General features: G+C 34.3%; 1 protein-coding gene across 1 annotated transcript in view; it reads right to left on the bottom strand.

Moving 5' to 3' along the window:
- UQCR-C1 (Ubiquinol-cytochrome c reductase core protein 1) overlaps nt 1–14,320 on the bottom strand; it is a 258,580-nt gene that overhangs the window by 76,563 nt on the left and 167,697 nt on the right. Inside the window, exon 10 of the mRNA XM_090403677.1 lies at nt 1,131–1,196. Within this exon, the coding sequence (XP_090259803.1) occupies nt 1,131–1,196 (66 nt within the window). The remainder of the gene's footprint in view (nt 1–1,130; nt 1,197–14,320) is intronic.

Raw genomic sequence — 14,320 nt, 5'->3', positions numbered from 1 at the left:
GAACCAAAATTAATGATGATGCATATTGTGAAATGCTGAAGAAACACAGGCAAACAATTCACACTGAAGCTTGTAGTGTCAAGCAAATTCAGAAGTTTGGGGTGAGAACTTTTCGACCACCCACCCTGTAGCCTCAACTTCATGCCCAACAATGACTACTTCTTGTTCTGGCATATGAAGCAGTGGCTCCCATCTCAGTGCTTTAAAGAAAACAAGGAAATGAAAAACAGAGTTACTCAGTGGTTGGAGTCACTGGCCTCAGACTTTTTTGCTTGGACATGCCTGGAAGTCCATGGTGACTATGTGAAAAAATAAAGTATATATGTAGGTATTTCAGGATATAATAAAACTTCTTTCTTCTCTACCAGTTTTTTTAAATTCTTCGCCACACCTTATTTTCTGGACAAGGTTCATGTCTCCTTGTATCGCAAGATTTAAAACACGTGGCATATACAGTTCACACTAGTTTACTCACAAATTCATTTGAACACCGATTTTTAGGTGTTGAAATTAGCATGTGTTTTAATTTCAATGTCATTCATTGTGACCTCAGAAATAGCAGCACGCATGAATGACAGTGAAATTAAAACACATCACATCAGACTTTTGTTGGGCTTATCCCAAGACAAACTCTTTTGAGTGATGACCCTTCTTGTTACTAGAATGAAGCGAAGAAAAGCAAAATTCATTCTTCATATGTCATATTTCTATCGTTATTAACATACACAATTTGGAGGAGAACAATATTAATATTGTTCTCCTCCAAACTTGTGATTTTATTTGTTGTTTCATATGCTCCTGCTTTCTACAAACCTTGCTATGAAGTGCTAAATTATGCATCATGCAAATTATACTGGAAGGAAAACAGAACCAAGTAATACTAAGTGTTAGAATCCTACTTAAAACAATTATTTCACCAATATGTACATCAATTATAGCCAGCTGAGTGAAGCTGGATATTATTGAAATGTTTTATTTTAAGCAACACTGATTGGAGATAAAAATTAATCGAATGTGGTTCACAAGCTATGTTAATGATAAGCTTCCTATTAATTTCATAATCAATACTATATAATTATAAAATATTTTTGATAAACAAACAGAATCAAAAGTGATCAAAGCATACATACCACTCATGCTGAATATTAAAAACCATATCATCAGAGACTATGCCTTCGCCAACAAAGTAAATACCCCTAAACAAATGTTAAAAACTTTAACAATTACATGAGATAATGTATTTTTGCTATTAAGCCAAACTTAAGTAAATAAACAAATAAGTAAATAAATCATATAATGTGTGTATGCAAGTACACATAACTGCAGTTTTGCATTGCATTTGTAGCAATTTTTCATTTATCCTAACCTTTCTGAGATAAAGCACAAAATATATGAAGCTGTATTAAAATAGCTGATAATACTTAGTAATACTGAATTCATATATCTTTTCGATTTTTTTTTCTTTGTTTCAATTAATCAGGCTTTCAAAGACAAATTACTTAGCAGTGACAGGCCATTGAGCCTAACATGTATAGGATAATGGGAAAATAACTTAGTTTAAATTACAAACTATTAATATTTGAAATAGTTCACACATTTTATTTTTGCATCATGATGTAATGTGATGCAGTTTTAAATGTTACTGAACTACCAAAGAATTATTTTAAAGATTCTTTTTGCAGACTTACTCAAAACAGAATTATAGTAACAATATCTTATAGTTTTTTTGCTACTATAATAAATTTTCTAAAAAAGTTGGACACTAAACAAGTTAAATAACAGGGGTGGCCAAGACGTCGACCACAAGGCACCTGAATGTAGCAAATTATTCGTTTCTTAACGAATGTAGCAAATTAAAGGAATAAATAGATTGAAAATGAACAGATAAATAATAATCAAAATTATTAATTGATAAAAAATTGTCAAACATGTCAAACTAATTTATTTCTAATCTGATGTAAAGTTTATAATTTAGCGGTTAACAACGAAGCCATCGCTTTACAGTAGTCACGTGATTCGCTTCGTCCAGAAACGTTCGCTTGACGGTTCTGAACGTACCCAATGGTAACATGTTTGATGACGTGTACACTGGCAGTTGACAGTCCATCTGTGTATTGTTCTTGATCAAGACTCTTGCAGCCAAAGTGTCCCAATTATCCAGTATTTTAGTACCGAGTAATCCCATGAAATTGTTTTCCGTTTATCGATCTTTAGTGTGTATTATTTTAAATTAAGCAAGTGAATGCAATTAGTATTGTTAAAAAAAAAAAAAAAAAAAAAAAACTCATTAAGGATAACAATGAGTGAGCCAAGAACAAATATGAAAAAAATAAAAACTTATCACTATCATCAAGAATGGGAAGAAGATTTTTTCTTTATTATGATGAAAGACAAATGTGTATGTATAATTTGCAACGCAAATGTGGCTTACCGAAAAAAGCAAACGTTGAAAGACACTATCGAACTGTTCATAAAAACTATGAAGAAGATTATCCACAGGACACTGCCTTAAGAAAAGAAAAAGGTACATCAAATGAAGACACTACTGACAGCACAACAAAATATTTTCGTCAAGTACAATATAGGCGCAAAGGCTACTACAATTGCATCATTCAAAGTTGCTGAAACTTTAATTAAACGTAATAAGCCTTTTCAAGATGGATAATTATGGAAGGAAGCCTTCATCAAAGCTGGTGAAATATTATTTCGAAATTTTAAGAATAAATCAAAAATAATAACTGCTATTAACATGTCATTATCACGAAACACAATCATGCGTAGAGCAGAAGAAACCAGCCGGAACCTTGAAGAGATTCTGCATGAAAACATAAACAAGTGCAATTTTTTGTCACTACAGTTTGACGAATCTACTGATTATGCTGGTACTGCACAATTATGTATTTTTATTCGAATGGTTTTGAGGATATGTCGGCCACAGAAGAATTATTAACCATTATTCCAATTCAAGGACAAACAAGAGGTCAAGATATCTATGATTTATTTAAGAATTACATTGTACGTACAAGTTTTCCAATTCATAAGTTAGTGTCAATAACTACGGATGGAGCGCCTGCAATGGTAGGTAATAAAATCAGTTTCATCACTCTTTGTAAAAACGATGAAGATATACCAAGTTTTGTGAACTATCATTGCCTCATTCATCAGCAGGCCTTGTGTTCAAAAGTACTGAAATTCAATCATGTTATGAATGTTGCTTTCAAAATTGTTAATTCAATAAGATCAAATAGCTTGCTGCGTCGGCAATTTCGGGCTTTGCTAAAAGAATGCGAGAGTGAGCATAGTGAATTATTGTTACATACTGACGTAAGATGGTTCAGCCGTGCCACATTTTTAGCAAGATTCAGAGAACTTCTTCCAGAAATAAATTCGTTTTTGAAAAACAGAGCCGATTCACATCCAGAATTAAATGATAAAGAATGGCTACTTGACCTCGCCTTTTTCTGTGACATTACAGAAAAACTAAATAATGTTTATACAAACAAAAACTAAATTTTGTTTGTATAAACTAAACTTAGAATTACAAGGCAAATATAAAACAATCATTGATATGATAAGCTCCTTAAAATCATTCAAGGAAAAATTAAACATGCTTGAAATACAATTAAAGCAGTGCAAATTGAAACATTTTAAAAATTTGCCACCGACCAGTCAGGGGATATACAAAACGTCACCTTTAATAAACACTCTGAAAGCATAAGACTTTTAATGAATGAATTTGAGATAAGATTTGTAGGAATCAGTACACTCAATGATATCGCTACTTTTTTTATCATATCCCTTCAATAAAAATATCAACAGCTTCAAAATTGAATGAACTTCTCAACACAAATAGAGTAGATTTGGAAGAAGAAATTATAAAAATGAAATGCGATATCCACCTCAAATCAATTGCTTCAAATAATAGTTTTTGGAAATTGATCCACAAAAGCAAATATCCAAATATTTGGAGAATTGCCACTTATTTTAACGCATTTTTTGGAACTTATTTGTACGAATCGGCATTCTCATGTATGAATGCTATTAAGACAAAGCATAGATCGCAGCTAAGTGATCAACATCTGGAATCGTGTTTACGAATTTCTTTAATTTTGTACGATCGATTATGATCGTTTAGCTGCATCTGTGCAATGTCAGGTATCGCCTAATTAAATTAAAATATTCAATTTTGTTTGTATAATTTTTTTTTTTTGTATTTTTATTGTTTTTTTTAAAATAAAGTTATGAATAATAATTTTTTTTTTGTTATATTTATTGCTTTATAAGCTTTTAAAAATCTCAAAAATATTCCACAATTTTTGATCGCATCTATAGTTGCACGCAGAGATAATTTCACTAGGCAAGTAGCCCTCAATGTCTAAAAGTTTGGACACCCGTGATGTATAGGATAATAGGAAAATAAATTAGTTTAAATTACAAACTATTAATATTTGAAATAGTTCACACATTTTATTTTTGCATCATGATGTAATATGATGCAGTTTTAAATGTTAATGAACTGCCAAAGAATTATTTTAAAGATTCTTTTTGCAGACTTACTCAAAACAGAATTATAGTAACAATATCTTATAGTTTTTTTGCTACTATAATAAATTTTCTAAAAAAGTTGGACACTAACCAAGTTAAATAACTTGAATTATGAAATATGTACAGCCCTTTAGTACTGTGATAAAAACTAAGCATGTTTCAATAAGGAAATACCATGAGTAGACATATTACTTAAAATAACAATGGAATTAACTCATGTAAAATATTATTTATTAGTAGAATTTTCGCTTGAGTATCACATGCATCTTCATTACATGTAAAAATGCCAATTAAACAATAACTGACAATTACAAAGGGCGCCACTTAGGTAGCTCATGTAAGATAACTAAAAAAGGTCATTAAGTTTCCTAACTATTTAAAAAAAAAATATACCTGATTTAAGATAACCCACAAAAACAAAGAATTTGGTAGACACCTGGATGACTTATGGAAGCTGGTCCTTTTGAGAAGTGAGAAAGGTGGCGATTTTTCTGATGGGTCGAAAGGCAACAAAAATATTTAGTGTTTTTAAATCTTTCGCTTTGCGTTCATTAACACCTTGCACATAAGGGATAGGAATACGAGTTTTTTCTTCTGTATTTGAAGAGAAAGATATCAAAACTACTTCAAGCACTTTTGATGAAAGAATTCTTATATTCATTGCATAGAAAGGAGGAAATAATATATTGAAATTCTTTCTGTAATAGTTCATCTAAACAACAAAAGGTGTGGGCCTGATGAACTGGTGTTTTAATAGTTCCCACCTTTCGACTGGGATTCAGCATGGATGTAATGACCTGTATGAGTCTCCTTCCTATATACTGAGAAATGTAGGTTACTATCTGATTACAAAGAATTAAAAGGTCTAAAAAGGGGTGCTTAAGGGGCAAAGCTGTATAACTGAGAGGAGACCTCCACATAGCCTTTAAAGGAATGCAGAGAACCGACCAGGGCTTCTGACCTAACATCCAATCCTCACCTTCTCGTGGTGCACCCTGTTGGGTATCTGAACTCCTGGATACCGAACGAGGATGGGCTGGCAATTTAGGATTTAGCCGGCCAAATTGTATTCTTATTGGCTTAAACCAAAATACAAAATGATGGTACAACGTGACAAAATTTCATGCCGGATGGGGCATCGCCCAGCTAAACAAGGCCTAGTTGTTTTTGCCAGGGAACCAGGGCGAACAGCAAAAAGTCAGCTACTGGAACAAATCTGAAAACACACCCCAACTCAACATTACCAGAGATCAAGATGGGTTCTATCAACATAAGAAGCCAGCATGGCAAAGAAATGGCGCAAGCTGAGGAATTAGATAAGTACCAGATGAACATAATAGGGGTGACTGAAACAAAAAAGACAAAAACTGGTGAGATCTTTCTGAGCAATAAATACAAAATGTTATATTCAGGCAATGACAATCAAGGAAAAGACGGAATAGCTATAGTATTCAACACCAAATAGGAGGCTAATATTCTTGAATGGCAGGCAGTCTCAAGAAGAGTGATGTGGGCACATATCAGAATGGGGAACTGGACAATTAGACTTATTTGTGCCTATGGTCCCACATAAAGTTCTCCTAAGTTAGAAGTGGAAGAATTTTTTGAGGCTTTAGAGAAAGCAACTAACACAACGAAAAAGGAAAAGTTGGTGCTTGTTGGGGATCTAAATAGCAGAGTAGGAAATGATTGTCAGACATACAAAAATATTTTGGGAAAATTTGGAGAAAAGAGCAAAGCTAATAATGACAAATACCTGTTGGATTTCTGCTCAGCACATGGACTGATTATTACTAACACCATGTTCCAACATAAAAATGTGCACAAATTCACATTTAGAGAAGAAGCAAGGAATAAGAAAAGTCTCATTAACTGATAGTGTTGTTTTCTCCCTGGTTCAGGACACCAGAGTGTACAGAGGATTTGAAATTGGAAGTGATCACTATTTAGTCTTGAGCAAGATAAAATTGAATTTCATATTGAAAAGAATAACATGTAAGAAAGTTTTAATGCCAATAAAAGTTGAGCAGTTGTCAGATGTGAACTGCACACTAAATTACAAAAAAAATATTGAAGAAAAAATGAAAGAGTTTGAGAACAGGAACCAAACCTTGGAGATGCAGTTGCAGGCCTTGAAGACCTTGATTGATTCAGCCAGAGAGGCATGTGGTGAGGTTGTCTGCAAGGATAGAAAAATCAGAACTCCATGGTGGACACAGGAAATAAAAGAGGCGTGAAGGAAAAGAAGAAAGCATATCAAAAGTTCCTGGCAAATAAGTCAGCTTGAGCTCTGAGAGAATAGAGAGACTAATGTAAGAAAGCTAAACACTGTGTAAAACTTACTAAACATAAGTGATGGGAGGACTTCGGCAAGAACATAGAAAATAAATATCAAGAAGGTGGCAAAATATTCTGGAGGTTGTTGAAGAAGCTTAGAAATGGAAGAAAGAGTGCTGTAAAAGGAGTTTAGAAATGATAAAGGTTACATGAAAATGGGAGAAAAAGATATCCTTGAAGTATGGAGTAATAACTTTGAAAAATTGCAAGTGATAGCACAGTGGTAAAAAACACTCAACAGGCATACAGTCAGGAATACATATCCATACTTGAAGAAAAAGCCATCAAAAATTGAAATGTGGAAAGGCAACAGGAGTAGATCATATTCGACCAGAAATGCTGAAGGATGGTGGTATAAAAGTCTTACAGTGGCTGCACTACATTATTCAGAAGGCCTGGACAGAGGGGCAAATTCCTGATGATTGGAAAAGAGCTCTCATAGTACCCATATATAAAAAAGAAAATAAAACTGAATGTGAAAATTACAGAGTTATTTCCCTACTGAGTGTTCCTGATAAGATTTATGTAAGTATACTTGAGAAATGGTTGAGAAGAATTGTGGAAAAAAAAGCTTGGTGAAGAATAAGCTGGATTCAGGCCAAATAGAGGCTGTCAGGATCAGATCTTCACTTTACAACAAATAGTAGAAAAATCATGGGAATATAAAAAGATCTGTATTTAAGTTTTGTCGATCTGGAAAAGGCATATGACAAGGTGCAAAGAGAGAAGGTATTCAAAACGCTACAGTTATATTCTCGTAGATAGGTTTATACGTTGGTTATGCATTTCTAAATAACTTAGGGAATTGAAACAACGTAGATCCGAATATAAATTAAATGATACTTTAATAGATATTTCCGATATTTCGGCAATGTCTCACTGCCATTTTCTAAAGGAACTTACAAAAGGCAGGAGCACAACAGGCTCTAACAATATAGTAACTGGAAATGAAGATATGAAGCTATCTTTCTCCTAGAAGTCCTGATGGTGCCCTCTGGCGGGCTAAGTAGGCATTCTTGGCCGTTGGGCTGAAGGTCTGCTGATGTATGCCTCCCAAATTTGGGGCAGTCGCATACAACCAAATTTGTTGAGGTTTGGAGAGTTTCTTAGGGCAGAGGCTGATTCCATAAATAATCTTTCGAATTTATATTTGCTCCGGTGTATTATTTTTGCTTTCTTCCACCGTATTCTGTGGCGAGTATCCAGAGCATGGTCTGCAAGACCAGAATGGCTATATTTGTAAAAAAGGATGTAGTCCTTGTGTTCAGAAATTCTGATGTTCACTGTCTTGCCTGTTTGGCCAAAGTACGACAGTTTACAACTGCAAGGGACCTGGTATACACCAGGTAGGTCTAGGGAAAGCTACAGTTATATGGTGTCAATGGGGCATTATATCAAGCAATACTTAGTCTTTATTTGAGTTGTAAGTCAGCAGTTAGAATTGAAGGAAGTACAGGAAGGTGGTTTAATGTTAAAACTGGTGTCAGACAAGGATGTACGTTATCCCCTCTGTTATTCATTATCTATATGGATCACATTATGAAGGAAAGTGGTATTAAACCTGATATCAAAATGTTGGAGATGTTAATGTCAGCTCTTTGCTTTATGTGGACGATGTTATACTTCTAAATAAATCCGCTACAAATCTGCAAGATTTCTTGACTAAATTGTAGAACTGTTGTAATAGATATGGTATGAAGGTAAGCAATAAAAAGACAATGAAAATAGGCAGAATCGTTGAAGATTTTAACAGCATTGTGAACGGAGAGCTTGTTGAACAAGTAAAACATTTTAGCTACTTGGGTACGATTTTTAGTGAAGATGGTAAATTAAATATGGAAACAGACAACAAAATCAACAAAGCTGGTATGGTAGGAAGTCAATTGAATAAATTCATATGGAATAAGAAAAAAATTCGTCAGAACACTAAATTAGCTTATACAAGGCAGTGTTCAAACCAGTTTTAACTTATGGATCTGAGAGCTGGGTCAGAAGTAAAACACTTGACCAAAGACCGTAGATATGAGAGTCCTAAGAAAGATTAGAGATGTGAACAAATGACATCAAATGCAATATCATATTAAAAACGAGGATATTAGAAAAGAACTTGACACTGTCAGCATCCAGGAATGCGTTAGCAGAGCTAATCTCAGGTGGTATGGTCACTTAAACAGAATGGGTGAGGAAAGATTAGCAAAGCAAGTGTTCTCTGACAGGTTGGCAGGAAAGCAACCCAGAGCAAGAAGGAGATATAGATGGAATGATACGGTACAAAGTGCCTTTGATGATAGAAATATTAGATCTCATTATGTTGGCATCTTGCCAGGTAACAGACTGATTTGCAAGAAAATTGTAGATAGGAAGTTAGTAATGATGTAAATTTTAGCACTATCATATCCTGTACACCCCTTGAGGGTACATGGCAGGAATTTGATAATGATGAAAAAAGCTAACTGCTTATTTACTTCTATTTCTAGGGTGAACTGGATCCTTGGATGAAGTGCATTTAATTTAGAGAAAAACTATTGTAATTCATCAGAAGAGCCATTCCAGATAGCAAAAATGTTATCATCTGTATATCTGAACCAATGAGTAGGTCCAGGTGAAATGTTGTTAAAAATACATAGTTCAAAGTGCTCCATATAGAGGTTCGCAATAGCAGGAGAAATAGTATTGCCTGTTGCTGTTCCTTCGATTTGTTGATATAACTTGTTTTTAAAGGAAAAATAACCAGAATGCATTACAAAATCGAATATTTTAACGTCTGAAGAAAATTCTTGTTGCAGAAATTCAATGGTGTCAGATAAAGGAACATTGGTAAATAATGAAACATCTAAACTAATCATAATATCCGAAGCGTGCAAATGAAGATCTGAAATTTTATTTTTAGAAATCCAATGATTTTTTTTTATATACATAGCAGTTCTTCTAGATGAAGAAGTGAGTAAATTTGATTAAAATTTTGATAATGTATACAGTCTATAACTGGTCTTAACGGAATGCCTGGTTTATGAACTTTTGGAAGACTATACAATTTAAGTGGACGACCGAAAGAGGTTTTAAGTTTTTTCTTTTGATCTTCATCCAATATACAGATACATTATCTATAAGAGAATTAAGTCTTTTTAATTGACTACCGGTAGGATCCAATGTGAGGGACCTGTAAGTTGAATAGTCACGGAGCAGTAGAGACATTTTTCTCTCATTCTCTTCTATCTTGAATAACTACAGCCTTCCCTTTGTCAGCTTTCGTAATAATTAAATTATTATATTTCAGTGCTTTTAATTCCGATCTTGTCCATGCTGTGAAAAAAAAATCCATTAGGGGTATTCTGAACAATGGCAAAATTATATCCTTTTGATAAAACAAAACATTCATCCACTAACAGACAGTTAGTGGATGGCCGGAAACAATGGTAACTACTTTATCTGTATTACAGACATTAGTAATGGATCTAGGAAGGCTCACCAGTACATCAAATCGCTTTAATTTATCAATAAGATGCATTAAAAACCTTAAGGTATGAGTCAATGATATGTGCAAAATAATGTTAAATGTTTTAGCCACTAATACCAATTCTAGAGCATTCTTGATATCAACACTTTCTCTATTTAAACTGGCGAGCAATTTTTTTGCTTCGTGTAGCTGATAATTTAGAAGCGAGCTACTGGCCTTTAAATAAATCCGATGAGCTCCTTGAGACTTAAAAACTTCTTTTAATTTACAGCAGGTAGGAATAACCTGAGGTATCTTACAGCACTTTGGAATAAGACAAGAGTCCTTCACAAAAGTCGGTTCTATAAAGAAACATGTTAAACTTTACTTCTCTCCCAACTTAAACAGATCCAATGGTCTACGTCTATCTCCATTATGGGAGATAGTACTCTTTAAATCAGCTAATCTTTCCTAACTTTTTAACTATATATATATATATATATATATATATATATATAAAACATATACATACATATATATATAAAAAAAAACATATATATATGTTTTTTTTAAAAATAAGTTAGGAAACTTAATGACCTTTTTTAGTTATCTTACATGAGCTACTTAAGTGGTGCCCTTTGGAATTGTCAGTTATTGTCCTGAAGATGCCTGCAATACTTAGTTCTACTAATAAATAATATTTTAAGCGAGTTAATTTCATTATCATAATTTTAAGTAAAAACTAAGCAAATTGTTTTCTAGTTGTCAGAAAGCACAGTTTAACTCTGAGGTGATGGCTTATCTCATGGACACATTAAAAGGCAAAAATTGTAAAAATATTTGCCCTTCAGAGATATTATAGCAAAGGCTGTTAATATGAGATGAATCAAGCGATATTTCTCTAGATTCAATTATTTTTCTTTCAAGTTCATCATAGCACACATGGATATTAGAAGTTAGTGGCCAGTCTATGAGGTGTTGGCAGCCCTCTTCTTCTTAAGAAAGAATTTAATCTTCTTAAGAGAGAATCCATTGTTAACAAAAGACATTTTAGTTGTTATAAATAATTCTTCCCTATGGCAGAAGAAAGTGTACTTGCTAAAGGTCTCAATTTTGTTATCGCCCTTACTTCAATACCTAAAGAACTATTCTTAACTAAGATAGAAAAAGCGGCATCCTCATTACCTATCCACGAGGCAAACCTTCTTCGTATGGAAGCTATTTTCGCCATAAATCATGCAAGACTGCCTTCTGACAACATTTCTCATTCTGAGAGATCAGCTATCAAAAATTGAGATACATTAATGACATTATTGTTCTCCCTGCAGACAAAGGGAATGCTACTGTCATCTTAAATAGATCGGATTATCATAACAAAATTTTGGAATTACTTAACACTGACACTTACTCTGAACTAAATAGTGATCCTACAAAAGAACTACATAATAGAACCAACAATTTACTGAAAACCACCTCAGAGTTACCAAGAAACATCCGTCTTTCCCTTAGGTCGATTCATCCTCTAATCCCTAGGTTATATGGACTCCCTAAGATCCATAAATTAAACTCTCCACTACGACCAATCGTTGAAGGCATAAACTCCCCTACTTACAACCTTTCAAAATACCTCGCCTCCTTTTTAAAAATCCTTTGTGGTACTTCCTTTCCTCATATAAAAAACTCAGCTGATTTTGTCTCTAAAATAAAAGACATCAAACTCTACACATCAGATTTAATGGCAAGTTTCAATATTGTTTCCCTCTTTACGAATGTACCTACTCAAGAGGTTCTTAACCTTCTCCAGATAAAACTATCCAAAAAATTTTTCTCCTTACTCTCTCACTGTGTGAACTCAGGATACTTCAAATATGATAACAAAATTTATAAACAAAACTCAGGTTTAGCTATGGGCAGTCCGTTCTTTCCAATTCTTGCTGATATATTTCTTCAGGAGTTTGAAGAAAAAGCTATTAATTCGAGTCTTAAACCTAAAATATGGCATCGTTATATTGACGATGTATTCCTCATCTGGGAACACGGCGTCGACAACCTCAATCTTTTACTAGACCACCTCAACAATTTTCATCAGAAAATCAATTTCACCTGTGAACTTGAATCCAACGACTGTCTCCCCTTTCTGGACTTAAAACTTATGAGATGCGCTGAAAATATCAAAATCTCCATTTTTAGGAAACCCACTCACACAGACAGATACCTTCATGCTTCTTCTCATCACTACCCTCCACAAAAGTTTAGTATCATTTCAACCCTGGCACATCGAGCCAGATCGTTACTTACAGATGAAACAAATTGATTACGAACTGAATTTTCTCAAAAGGTCTTTTGTTAACAATGGATTCTCTCTTAAGAAGATTAATAAATTTTCTCTGTCCACCACTCAACTGCTGCTGAAGTTTCTTCTCCACCAAGAGCTTTTATTTCGTTACCATACATCAGCTCTCTCTCCCCAAAACATGCTAAAATGCTCCAGAAATTCAACATTAGAACTTGTTTCATTTTAGGTCCACCATACTTAGTAGACCTAAAATGAAACATCTCCTTACTTAGTATCCAGGAGTCTACAAGATTCTGTGTGATTGTGGCAGACCATACTACAGCCAGACAGCTAAATCCATCCTTTTACGCATGGAAGAACACAAAAGAGACATTTCCTACAACAGAACCAGGGCCAGCGCTCTCTTCTCTATCAACTCAGAAGAGGGCTGCCAACAATTCGTAGACTGGCCACTAACTTCTAATATCCATGTATGCTATGATGAACTTGAAAGAAAAATAATTGAATCTAGAGAAATATTGCTTGATTCATCTCATATTAACAATAGCCTTAGCTATAATATCTCTGATGCACACATTGCCACTATCCAATACTGGTGCACTCATGCCAGCTCTCGCACGTAGTCAATGTCAGTTGGAACTCAAGCATGCATTCCTCTCTTTTAAATGTACTTGTGTGTTTTATTTCTAGATCTGTTAATGTATTTTATCATGTCTCTGTTATTTTTTATTTAATTCTTTGCCAGTGATGCCTGAAAAAGTTGATGTATTCAACGAAACTAGTTGTATCTTAACATTAAACTTGTCATTCTCGGTATAGAGTCATTTAATTTCCTTTTTTATATACAGTTCTACCGAGTAAATAATGAACATTAATATATATATATATATATATATATGTATATGTATATCTTGAATAGAAGTGGTTGAGTTACAGCAAAATATTAGCATATGTGAGATATCTATCACTGATAAGACAGAAGAGTCACTGATAAAAAAAAATGTGATAAATATAGGATTCGAGAAAGGGTGGATAATTATGATGACTGAAATTATTCATGCACAGTCTACCAATAATTGTTCAGGCACTTTAGCAATTTACAACTGATGCCAGCAGGTGAACCCTAATATCAGGTATGTCCATCTTTGGCTTTGATTACCTCCTGCATCCTTCGAGGGAGGCTTTCCACCAATGTGTGGCAGACATCAGGTGGAATTTGTCTTCGTTACTCCATCAAAGTAGCACTGAGTTCAGCAACAGATCGAGGACATGCTCTGGACCTCAATTACAGCTCCACTTCTTCCAACAGGTGTTTGATTGGGTTGAGGTTAGGACTCTGCACAGGCCAGGGCAGTTGTTTAACAGCTGAAGCTTTGTGGCATAGGGCATTGTTGTCTTGATAGTAACATGGGTCCATTCCATAAAAACTTCAAAGTGTAGGAGGCACCTGATTATCCAGAATATCAAGGTACTGAGCTGCCTTCATGGAACCATGAAACAGTGGTCCCACTCCAAATCAGCCGAACGATGTCTCAGTCAGTCATTTTTAGCACCATTACCACTCCACCACCAAACTTTACTGTGGTAACAAGCGTTCACCAGGCTGCCTCCACACCCTGTCCCCTGATTAGAAACAGGTGAACCTTGATTCATTGTTACTGTTTTCCACTGGACAATTGTTCAGTTCACATGCTCTTCGCACCATG

This window comes from Typopeltis vanoorti, chromosome 2 (assembly GCF_054136105.1).
Source record: "Typopeltis vanoorti isolate ZY-2024b chromosome 2, IOZ_Tvanoo_1.0, whole genome shotgun sequence".
NCBI lineage: Eukaryota > Metazoa > Arthropoda > Arachnida > Uropygi > Thelyphonidae > Typopeltis > Typopeltis vanoorti.
This window is presented reverse-complemented; position numbering and strand designations above follow the sequence as displayed.